Here is a 13,346-nt window from a genome sequence, read left to right as displayed (position 1 = left end):
GTCTGTCACTCCAAGTCTTCTACATTTCGAGCCATTCGACAAATGGAACCCCAAGCCCAACCGAATGTCAAGCTAAATCTATATTCATGCGTTTCCCACCACCGTTCTTTGCAAGTCATCTGACCCTTCATTAAACGTTTTGTCTTCGTTCATGGACTGATCTATTAAAGTAATTAGATTATTTTTAGGTAGATATTATTCTGATATTATTTTCTTAACTGTATTTCTCTTTGGTTATATATAGGTTTGTACTCTACTAAATTATCAATGAAATAGAGATTCATTTCATAGAAAACAACAGACTCAAGGCGCATAACCAACACTAAGCAACATCGTTTCCCCTTCGCAAAACCTTCTTTTTGATCTGAGTCGAATGAGGGTACTTTTAGCTGAGTGTATTTATTCGTGAGTTGATCACCAGCCAACCCGAGTCAAGTCTTTTCTTTCTCTTCTAGTCGTGCAAGCTCCCTCTATGCCAACCTAAGCAGCGGCAAGCCAAGTCGTTGCAGTTCCTTTTGTTGGGCCTCTATTTAGTGCAGGAATTAAGGGATGCTTGGAGGAGGTGAAGCCATGTTGGTTTCTTTGCAGCCTTACACGCATGAGGATGAGGGTTTCTAACCCTATATGATGAAAAAAAGAAATATGGAAAAGAAAGAGGAACGTTGGTTTCTTCGTTTAGATTCAACTTCTAGAGTAAGATTTTTGTGTTTTGGGGTTATTTTGTTAGGCGATTTTGAATACCCATTATTTTTTGACTTTGAGTTTAACATTATCCATTACTTTTCGATGCCAGACTCGAGTTTTAGAAGTATTTGAGCCGCTATCCAGCCCTTCGAAAAATCGTATTTGAGAATTTTGGCACAACTTGGGTGAGATTCTAGACTTTATTGAGTGAGTCTTGAGTACCCGTTGAGTTTCAGCTTGAATTAATCAGTACCCATATAGTTTGGATGCTAAATTGGAGTTCTTGGAAGGACTTAGCTACTATTTAGCCGAGAAGGAGTAAAACTTTGGCATTTGACACGAATTTGGGTAAGGTTTCAAGCCTTGTGGTTTGGGTATTGAGTATCCGTTTAATTTCAGTGCTATTTTTGAATGAACCATGTTGGTGGATGCTTGTTTTCGAAGTAGAAAATCAGAAAATCGTTAAGGCATTGTTCGTTAAGATTAAGGCTACCTTTATAAGTGTTAGTAATAAATTGGGTGATTTTAGTAAGTTTTGTGATTACCCGATTAGTTTCGATATGGAATTTCCATTACCATGTTGTTGATTGAAAGAATTTAAACTCTAGAGAACTATGGAGTATTGTTCACCGCACTTAAGATCGTTAGTACAAATGTGGCTAGGTTCTTAAGTGTTAACGCATAAGTTGTTGATGAGTTTGTTAAATGATCTAAATCTCGCAAGTTATAAGGGTTTCTAGGAAGATTAACTAATGCTTCTTTGTTTGACAGACATCCTATTCAAACTTGTTGATTCTGTTACTTGGTATTTGAATTTCATTTTTTTTTGCCACAAATTAACTAGTTGATTGATTAGAGTGTCTCATAGATTGAATTATTGTCAACGTCCATTTTTGTTTAGATGTTTATAGACATTAAAGCTGAAATTTAGTTGTTGACATGCTTTTGATGAAGTGAATAGTTTCTTAATTTGTATGTTCTATGTGAAGGATGTATGAGAAAAGATGGGGAGAGTTAAATATATTACATCCGAGCTTTTCTAGAGAAGTATTATAACCTCTTTCCGAGCTTTTATGAAAATATGCAACATTGAAAAGGTATCTCATAGGTATTTGTTCAATCTTATTTTGTTGTGATCAATTGAGATACATAATATGCACTATAAATTTGTTAAAGTGTTGGACTTATCTGTTTTTTTAATAGGGTTGAAGGAATTTCAAGGTACGCTTTGTTTAAAGCATATTTTTATTTTAATAAATTTGAAGTTTGTCAAGTCTATAATAACGACAATGTTAATATGAGTAAATTTATAGCTCTGTATGCTGTGTGCATATTTAAGCTAATGATATTATGCATGGAAGACATCTTGCACTAAAAAGCTTAGTAAATAGTCACAAGGCACCTTTTGGATTCAGTGGATAGAAGAAACTATTGGTGAGATAAAAGTGTTGGCTTTTTTGCCCTTAATCTCAAATTAATTTATTTTAATTATTTAATTAATTTATGTTTTGATGATAACAAATCTGATTTTTTTATTGACAATTTTATTAATTTGAATAGACCATATCGTAGAGCTTGGAAAAATGATTCTAACGCCTCTTGAATCACCCAAATCGAAGTTCAAATGAAGAAAATATTGCTAAAGAAGCTTAACGGAAAAATACCCAAGATGGTGACGTGGCGACCAAGCATTCAATTTGAACCAATTAGAGAAAGCCACTTGGAGCAATGAAGGAGTAACAAATGTTGCTTTTTGTTATGTTTTATTGGCTTTTACAAAGAAAATGAATTTAAAAAGAAAATGACTTTAATATTATTATTTTTCCTTGTGTCTAACGACTAGTTCTTTTAAAAGATGGTGAAGTTGCTTTATTGGTTTCTTTTTAAACAAAATATTTTGAAAAGACATATTATTATATTATTATTTGTATTGTGTCTAACGCCTAATTAAGTTTAAATCTCAACCATTCATTTTTCTTTTACTTATATCTAATGATCCAAAATGATTTTGAATTTATCTTTCCCCTCTTTTTAAATACTTCACTTTTCCCAAATTTTAAAAGACAAGATCATTAAATCTTTACCATCCTCAAAAAGTGCAAAAAGCCAACATTGTTATTCTCTCTAAAGCTTTCAATTTTTATTCTTTTCATCTTATTCTTGAGAGCTTCTTATTGTATTGTGAGGATTAAATTTGTGAGCTTCAAATTGTATACTCACTCTTTTAGACAGTTTTCTTTTGTGTGATTTAAAAACTTCAACATATTGTAACGGTTGGATCATAACCCGTGGAAAGGATCGGGTTTGCTCTTGAACCCGAAAAAAGAGCAAGAATCGGTTGGGTTCAAATCCGTGGAAAGAGTCAAAAGAAATTTTCAATCAAAATCCCAAGAAGTGCTTAGGAAAGTGGATGTAGGTTGAGTTTAACCGAACCACTATAAAATTACGGTGTCTTCTTCTCTAACTCTTTTCTAGTTATTTTTTAATTCAATTTTAGTTACATATTCTTATTGGTTGAGTTTGATTGCATACTTCAATTCATATCTTTTTATCAATCTTGTTATTTAACAAAGTTTACAAAGTTCTTTATTTAAATTAAAAAAATATCTAATTAGTTGATTTTACTTTTTATTTGTCAAAAAGTTTATTTAAACCCTATTCACCCCCCTCTAGGGTTGTCATACCGATCCAACAAAAAGACGAGGAATAAAGAAAAGTTGTATGTACTCAAAATTCAAACTTATTGATCAACATGCTATAAATGTTTTGGACAGGTGAGAAGAGCTCTGAGTATCATGCACCAAAGAGACGAAGTTGAATATAAAAGAGAAAGGCATGTAATTTTCTTTCTTACATTGTGCCCTTTTGCTTTGACATGACAATATACTTCTAACCTTACGTCTCTCCAGCATATTTGAGATGTTTTGCAAAAAAAAGAGTTATGCTTGAAGTTGGACAATATTATATCATAGTGTAGAAATATTTAGAGATAAGTTATTCTTAGTTTATGTTTTGCATCTTGATTTTTTACTTAAACTTTGGCTTATATGACTTGTGTTGATTTTTTACTTAAACTTTGGCTTATATGACTTGTGTTTGAGAAGTCTAAGATAAATGTATAGTATGTACTATTAAATTATCTCACAATCTGAATGCTTGAATTTATGAGTTAAGGTGAATTCAACACTACTATAATACTCTCCCACATTTGTGAAAATGAAAACTTGTCAAATCCTAAACTAATACAATCAAATCCATCATGTGCAAAATTGTTTCATCAATTATGCATGATCATAGAAAGCTTATCTTCTTATGCATGTTAATATGATTCTTGTACCAAGATTTTCAATATCTTTCAACTCATGTAGTATTTTTTTTATGTGAGATCTTAAGGCCCATATATTCAAATGCACTGGATCTTAAACCCTTTTCTTCCATTTCTCTAATCTTTTTTTCGAGGTTTAGCCTCTTTGTTTACTTGCAAAATAACATATTTATCTTTAGTCTTTAAAATGTGTGGATGAATTTTTGCCATTGTTTTCTAGTGGATTACTTTGGTGAGGAGACATGTTGAAGTTGTAGTGAATGATGAAATGATATTCCCTCTCTTTAAGAAATTTTGTGAGGTGTAGAATAAATGTTCTAGTAGTTCGATTTAAGCTTTGATTTGGTAGCTATTTTGTTTTTAAGTTTTTAAAATTAACCTAACCATTTGACATCTTTCTAAAGTACAAAAGTTGAACTCTTAGTTCAAAACTCTCTAGTACTCCATGGTATGCATCTTTTTCTTTTCCCTTATTTATTTATTTTGGAATATTATGTGTATGTTTTTGTATCTGATGAATTATTTGGGTTTATAGTCAACTGGCTGTGTTTAGATTTTACTATTTGAACTTGTTTGGTGAAGAAATTGATTGTTTTTTTTGGGAACCGTTGTTCTTAATTGAGTTGTTTAATTGAATTTGGTCCTTGGAGGAATCTTTAAGACGTTTTTTCTCCATGCGTTTAAAATTTTTTTTTTTTGTTAACTTGTTGTCTTTTACATTTTTTCCACTTCTTGATTTATTGTTCTTGATGGTTTATTAAGGTGTTTTCACAAAGTTTGTTTAATTGGAGTTGCAATGAAGATCAATGTTCAATTGGAGCCATTTCTTGGTTTTTAGACTACTTTGATTTTAGTTGTGTTTATTAGCATGGTTGCCATTTCCCTAACTTACTCTAACTTGTTACTTCTTTGCGCATAAAAATAGGTTCAGAATTTTATTTATGTAAGATATTTATTAAGATAAACCTTTAGCCAAGGAGAACAAAAATATAGAACTCTTGGTACTATAAATTTTCTTTTTATGTAAAATTTAAAGTCTACATTCTCTTGATACTGATCAGTGGGCTTTAATGGCAGGGCTCTTCGGATTCTAAAGAGTTTTGAAGCATGGAAAGAATGCCATGACCCAACCCGAAAGTGAGGGTTCTAACACTTTCTATAGATTGAAGTGTGTTTTTTCTATATAGTTCATAGCTTTCCAGTTGATAAAATGTACATCTTTTTCCATTATCCTTTTTTGTTGTTGTTGGTTCAAAATGTAGATGGAGTGGAAGAGAGAGTGTTTTATGTATGTGGAGTTGTGGGCAAATGAAAAAGAAAAGCAGTGTGAAGAATCAGTTGCTTTGGCTTTGGCTTTTGTATATAAAAATTATTTAAATTAAATGATATTGAAAAAGTGTTCTTGGAGATCAATATCTTTGGTCTTAGTATAATATTTAGTGAATAATCTTTAATGTTTCTTTTTCTAACTTCAAATAAAAATTCACTTCCAAGTTTTTCTAAGTTTCATGTTCCAAGTTTTTGAAATTCAAAGGTTCAAGAGAGTTATGTTCTTTGCATTTTTCGTGAGTGATTTGGTTTTTAGTTCTAATCTGCTTCAAAGAATTCCAGGTTTGGACTTTCTTCACTATATTTACAAGTTTTGTATAATTCAAAGAATTTCAGGTTCTCTATATGTACAAGTTTGGACTTTACTTTTTTGGGAGTGTTCTAGTAGTTCTTGAGCCTAAAAACATGTTAAAGTGTTATGACTATCTTACAATTGTGATAGTCTTTTTCTTAATTTTTCTATTGGCTAAGGATATATGTTTTATGTGTGTCATTTTCACTGTTTTTTATTTTGGAGGGGGCTGAAAATGTTATCACAAAAGTTTGGACATGCTAGTTATTTTCCTATAATTTCACTATTGTTTCCTTTTGTTTCAATCTTAAATCAATGGAAGTATTAACTTATGACCTATTGGCTAAAGACATGTTTTGTGTGTGCCATTTTCACTATTTTTTATTGCGTTGGGAGAGGGCTGGAATGAAGGGCTGGGTTGTTCTTTAGTCAGACTCTAAAATGAGATTTTGTTTTCTTACTAGGGTTGGAAGAATCTATTGGAGCAGTGAAGCCAACTTCGAGCAATTGATTGATATAACACTTTTTGTATGGTTGGTAGCAAACTCTTGGTTCAAATGTATTGATTTTAGGCTTCTTCGTAGCTAAAGATGTCAATGTTTATTCTTTTTCTATGTAAATTACATTTTAACAAAAAATGGTTATTAGTCAATAGGTGATATTAGTCAGCAGGTGTACGAATCTTACAAAGTATATAATTACGTATATATATTAAAGTTTGACTCTTTGTTTTCATATAGGAGTGATGTATTAGAACATTATTATTATTGAAATTGTTAGTGTAATAGCAGAGCGGCAAGAAAAACATGAATTGAGAAATATAAAACATGGAAAAATGTTTTAGTATACGAATTTGTAACATTTTTTTACTGTCATCAATATAAAAACAATGACAATTTAATTTTATAAAAATTGTCACGATTGGACTATTCTTGACAGGAAAAAAAATGTTATAGTATACTAATTTGTGGCATTTTCATAACTGTCGTCAATATTGAAACAATGACAGTTCAATTTTATAAAAACTGTCATGATTGTCCTATTCTTGACAGAGAAAAAATGTCATAATATACGAATTCGTGACATTCTTTTAACTGTTATCAATATCGAAACAAAGACATTTGCTTTTTCAAAATCTATCACAATTGACATATCCGTATGAGTACGGGTTACATTAATCTTTAGAGGAGGAGAATGACCTTGCCCCTATTGAATGGATCCCTAAAAAGAGAGCGTGTTGTAGACCATTCAAGTCTTTGTCTCTCTCGTGGAGAGATTTGTGCTTTCACGATACAATTTTGTATCCGCGATATCCACGAATCTTTTTAAAAGATAAAAGATTTAAATAAGATTTGAAAAGACTTAAAAAATGGTAGAATTTCCGTCTAAGGGCTACTTTGATGTACCGGAACAAGTAAAAGAATCGTTAAGTTGAACACTTTTAAAATTGTACGAAAATCTCGGTGTCAGTTTCGCCCGAGATTGGACCAAGAAAAATAGTTTTACAAATTTAAAAAAGAATATGCTACTTTTAAAAGTAAAACTAAGAGGATGCTTACTTTTGCCAATTTCCGGAACTAGTTAACTTGCTTTTTGCAGTGTGGCAATGGAGATTTTGGTTCAGCTATTAACAAAAGCACTATGCCGTTTTTAGGTGTTTGTTCATAGAATCTGGCAATTAGTTAGTTCCGTCATTCAATATTTCCATTTCAAAAGGAAAATATATAAATTAACAAAAAAACCATAGACATAGGTAGAGTAATATATATTTAAAAAAAGCTTTATTTTATTGAGCACTTGGCTATTTATATATAGTTATAGTCAAGGGCGTAAACATAACATGACATACAAAAACCCGCACAGATAGCAAGTTTTTCTACTTTTATTTCTTTGGTCGGATAAGATAGAAGTCTTCAAGTTTCTTAATTTTCTCAGTGAGAGGTTTTTCTTCCTTCACCACAGCAATATAGTCCCTCACACGTCCAATGCATTCCTTTGCCTTAATATGAAGTTTAAATATTATAACAAATGGATTCACCTCATGATACCAACCTTCAACAGTTGAATCATATGCTAGATAATCATGAGTAATCTTGTTATGTTCAGTCACTGCCCACTTTGCACAGTCTTGCACACAACTTTTTTTAACATCAGGAATCTTAATCCAAAATATTAATGGATTCTTCTCATCCAGATAGCCAGGAAGGAATGAAATGAGTGTTCTCACTCTTTTTCCATCTTTTTGTACTACCACAATTATTAATTCATATATTAACACTACTCCCTTGCTGGTTACTACTTCAATAATCAAACGATGCTTTATTGCATGATCATCAATCTCCCAAAACCAGCCTACAATAACCCTTTTGTAAACAAGGCTATCTCCTGACGCTTTGTTGTGTTGATTTACACCATCTTTTGCAACTTCATTCACACAAGGTGTAGTACAATCAGGGATTTTGATCCACGTCTTCTTGGAATCACAGCTCATCTTGCTATCTCTCTTCTTTGATATCTTAGAGAAAGTTTTTGTTGTGATGTGCTTTTTTCCCCCTTCGGCTGCTCTATATTTATACTAGTTTTTGGCATCAACATATATTTTGCTTTTACCTTTTACAAGATAAGTACTAAACTTTTCAAAAACAAAATTTAGGGTTATCCCAATTCTCATTTTACAACAAAAGTTATTATACTTGTGGCCGGCCACTTGCATGGGAATATGATTCTCTTTGACCATATATGTTTTTGAATTGAGAAAAATACTGATGAAAACCATTTTCGTCCCTAAAATGAAAGTCTGAATTTTGGGTTATAACAATTTAGTTATTGTACCTATAATTTGTAATAATTTAATCACACAACTTTAATACGTAATATAGTATGGTAGGTGTGCTTGTAAATTTTGTGATAGTTATAGCCTCGGATTATGCTGGATCTTTAAGTTTAATTAATTAATTAGTGTTGCAGTGATAACAATTTTAGTTTTGTATACTAATAATTTTGTATACTTGTGCTCTTATCAAAATTGGAGATGAATGGAAGAAGTCATACCCCAAATATGCTTAGAATTTTTTTTTTGAAAAACAGTAAAAATTACGAGGCATTTCTATTATGTGGTTTATATCTTTTACAAAAAAATAGGAATCAAAACTAAAATAAATTTTTTTGAACATTTTACAAAATACCAAAATATTAAAACTACCAACAAAATATATCAAAATTCATCAAATTCTTTTTAGTTTATTTATATATTTGCTATATTTTAAATTTTTTTAAAATTATTTTGCTATTCATACAAAAAAAATCAAATAACTTTGTAGAAAAACAAAGAAAAGAAAAGAAATTGAAAAAAGAAAAAAAAAACGACTTTATGAAAAATAAAATATAATATAACATAAAATAAAGAAAAAGAAAACCTATAGGTAATTTTTTTAATTTTTATCTCCTTCCCCTCCATTTTAAACTTCTTCTTCGTGATTTTTTTTAAACATTTTTTTTTGCAAAGGTATTGTATTAAAAACGGGCTTCAACGTCTCAATTTCATAAAACACACATTAGTTTTCACTATTCCTTCCGCCAAGAAGGACGTGAATCACTCCCATACCATAGACTACTTTGATGACTACATCATCATCAACATCTTCTGGAATTCCACTGATTCATTTCTTGTTGCTCAGACCACTGACACAACCACATTGGTTAGCCTTTCACCGCCATGTGGTCCGTTCACCCCATAGTTGCCTTGACTCATTTTGTGTATATAATAACTAAGGGTATAAACTATTGAAGTTATAACTGTCAAACTGAAATTTTAGGTTAAAGTTATGATGAGTTTAATTATGTTCTTTAAGTTGGAAGTTGAAAATAACTAGAAACTTCAGGTTTTGATATCCGGTAATTGGTTTGTTTTGGCACGTGAAGAGGAAATAGGAAAAATCTATAGATCAACTACCTAACCAACAGTTTGTTAATGACAAAAAAGAGTTTTAAATGAATTTCTACACTTGATGTGCTAAATTATATTTAAAGCCTACTCTGGGTTAAAGTATTTTGAATATACTAAATTTATAAGTGGGAAATGAGTTAGGAGCAAGCATGTTTGTGTTGAGTTTATAAAAGTTTGATTAATGTTTCTTTTAAATATAAGATTTATTATTTGAATGTTGAGTTTCTTTAAGTATGAGTTACTATGACCCAGTAGATCTCAAATATACAAACTAAAACATCAAATTTTAATTCAACTAAAGTAGCATGCTCGTATAAATCTCTTGCATCAAACAAGTTTTAAATCTAACTTTGCTTAATACTCTTAAAAACTGATCAACATTCAGCTACGTGTATTTATAAATCTCATGTGAAAAGAAACATTTCTCAAACTTGAATGCTTTGTAAACTCAGCTAAAATATGCTTGTTTCTAACTCATTTCTAAACTTGAAACTCACCCTTTGTAAATCATTTATAAATCTAGTATATTTAAAATACTTTAACTCAAAGGATGCTATAAATATAATTTAGTAAATCAAATTTAGAACTTTGTTTAAAACTCATGTTTAGTAAATCAAATTTAGAACTTTGTTTAAAACTCATGTTCATCACTGACGTTTTATTGGTTAGGTCCTTAGTCTATAGATTTGCTCTATTTTCTCTTCCCTGGCCAAAACAAACTATATTCGTGTATCAAAATCCAAAGTTCTCCTAGTCATTTCATGACATACAAACTATGGCATACAAAATTTATCATTGTCAACTTCCAACTTAAAAAACATAATTAAACTCCTCACAACTCTGGCCTAAATTTTTCATATTCACAATTCTAAATTCAGCAGCTCATGATTTACTCAGTTCTTAACCAAATTAAGTAAAATTTATACCAAACTCTTCATTTTCAAATCCTCTACATTGTAACTGAAGAAACGAAGATCTAAAACTTAACGGGTTTTCCTAGAACTTCCCCAAACCAGAGACGATTCCAATTTCACGTTTTCAAACAGCCTTCAGCTTCCTTCTGAAATTTCATCTATTTCTAATCATTTTCAGCTCAAATGTTCTGAATAGAAATTGTAGGAAATTGAATAAGACTTATAATCTGACCAATTAGAGCTTTTAATTTAACTTTTACACTTCGGGCTACTCAAAACATCAAAGACTTCTCAAATTCGTGCGTAAACCAGGGGTCTATCGTCTCCTTCAGTTTGAATCAACTTTTCATTAGTTTCAGCTCAAGCATGCTTCATAAAAGTTGTTAGAAATTGAACTTACTTTCTAACCCGACAAGTTTTGGCATCTAATTCCATTTCTACAGCTCAAAATCACCAACACACCAAACTGCTACCAAGAAATCCTCTTCACCAACACACCAATCTCCTAAATTTTCCTCTTGCTACTGCTGCTAGTTTATTGGTTTTGCTTTCCTTGGACAGAAAATGTTGGAAATGGAGGAGAAATGAATAAATAACCTAAACAAACACTTTTTCCTTTTCTCATTTCTCTTTTATTTTATTTCTTCTTTTAAAAAAAATTATATACTTAATCCACTAACCCCAAATTGCTTTGTTTGGCACCTCTGACTATAGTTTAATTTAGGTAATTAAACATAACATAAATTTTCTTTCAATTAAATATCCAACTTTTGTTACTTTGTAAATTTTTCTTTCTTATAAAATTTACTTTAATGTGACTAATAAAGTACTAAATCATTACAAAATAAAGTCAATAATGTAAATGGCTACTTTGTTGATAAAATTTAGGAAGGAAACGTATTTTGTAACCAAACATCAAATATTGTTTTCATTCCAGGTAAATTGATCATGATACTACTAGTTATGACATAAAATAACTTTGTTAATCGAACTAAAACTTTAAAAAAGGAAAAAAGAAAAGGCACAGCATTGAGTAAATGAATCATTCAATTGAGCTCTCAACACCGGTTTTGCCAGCGAGACCGCTGCTATAGATGAGTTGCAACGTTTATAAACCATTACTATAGACTAAATAAACCACTATAACAGCATGTTTTCTTGTAGTTGTAATATATATTTTAAAAAGCTTTATTTTATTAAGGCACTTGACTATTTATATATATTTGTAGTCAAGGGCGTCACATAACATAACAAAACCCACATATGTAGCAAGTTTTCAACATTTCTTTGGTATAACTTTGAAATATATAAGTTTCAGAATCGCATTAGGCAGTTTCTTCTCTTCTTCAACCAAAGCTTCGTAATCCCGCACACGTCCCAAGCAATCCTTGGCCTTAAGATAAACTTTATATTGTTTTAAAATTGGACTCAACAAACGATACCAGCATACAATTGTGGAAATGTAAACAAGACTGTCATTATTATCCTGGTTATGCTTTTCCACTGCAAACTTGGCGATCTGTTGCACATGAGGGTCGTTAATATCAATAATTCTAAACCAAAATAACCATGGATCCACCTCATCTATATACCCAGGAATAAATGAAATGGGTGTCTTCACTTTTTTTCCATCTTTATCATCTACCACAATCACTACTTCGTATATTATTACTTCTCCCTTACTGTTTACTACTTCAATAATAAGACGAAGCTTTGTTTTATCATAATCTATCTCCAAATACCATCCGATTATAACCTTTTTGAATACAAGGTTATCTTTGTGTGCTTTGTTGTAGTCATCCACAGCATATTTTCCAAGATCAATCACGCAAGGTGTTTTTGTATCAGGGATTTGGATCCACTTATCATTCTTTGAGTCGCTGCTCATCTTCGTATCACTTCTTTGATATTTATGCTTGCTAAGAGAGAGTTTTGTTGTGATGGGGCTTCTTTCTTTTGGTTGATCTATATTTATACTAGTTTTTGTGGTATCAACATCTACTTTAGGTTTTGTGGTATAAGATAAGTTCAAAACTTTTCAAAAGTGTTTTAGGGTTATCCATTTCATTTTAACAAGAAAAGTTATTATGTATTGCTGGATACTTTTTTGAGCGTCTGATTCTTTGACCCATATGCTTTGAATTAAAAAATAAAAGAGGTTCTTAATTAATGTTCATTGTTTTAATCTTGTTTGAGAATTCAATTCTTGTAATAGTGTATGCTATTGGGTAGCAAAAAAGGGAAAAGTACACTAGGTGTTTTTTATTGTTCAAATGTTGCTTTCATTTGTGTTTATCTTGTATGTGTTGTATTTATAAAAGTATATCATTTATATATAACCACTGTATGATGACTTTAATTATTTAATTAGTTGTGTTATAAGGGATTGAGAGAACGATTTTTAGGTCGGGTTGTCGTTTAAAGAATTAAATGTATACGAAAGATAGTAGCTATTGCACAAAAAATTATCAAATAATTACATACAACGTTAGAATTGAGCAAATTGGCACTACTACAAAACTGACCTTACTTGATGCTTAAAAACTGTCAAGTATTTATTTACTTGATTGCTTTTAAATGTGTCAAGTAATCCAGTGCCAAGAATAAAGGAGGTATACTTGATAGTTTTTAAGCGTCAAGTAAAGTCAGTTTACTTGACAAGTAAAAAGCGTCAAGTATATGAGATTACTTTATGTTTTTTATTCGTCAAGTAATCAAGTGTCAAGAACAAGAGTGGTTTTGTTTAACAGATTTTAAGCGTCAAGTAGAATTATACTTGACAGTTTATAAACATCAATTATATAAGATTTATTGACATTTCTTACAATATGTCCAGAGTTTGTTTTACTCTTAACA

At 30.7% G+C, this 13,346-nt stretch overlaps 1 protein-coding gene across 1 annotated transcript; it reads right to left on the bottom strand.

The window, feature by feature from the left end:
• Positions 1–11,766: 11,766 nt before the first annotated feature.
• Positions 11,767–12,378, bottom strand: LOC101206992 (multicystatin). The gene has a single exon (XM_031889217.1). It carries the CDS (start codon positions 12,376–12,378, stop codon positions 11,767–11,769), a length of 612 nt encoding a protein of 203 aa, XP_031745077.1.
• Positions 12,379–13,346: the final 968 nt, after the last annotated feature.

The sequence above is a fragment of the Cucumis sativus genome, chromosome 7, assembly GCF_000004075.3.
Source record: "Cucumis sativus cultivar 9930 chromosome 7, Cucumber_9930_V3, whole genome shotgun sequence".
In the NCBI taxonomy this organism is placed as follows: Eukaryota; Viridiplantae; Streptophyta; class Magnoliopsida; order Cucurbitales; family Cucurbitaceae; genus Cucumis; species Cucumis sativus.
Note: the sequence above shows the minus strand (reverse complement) of the source record. Positions and strands in the feature narration are given on the sequence as shown.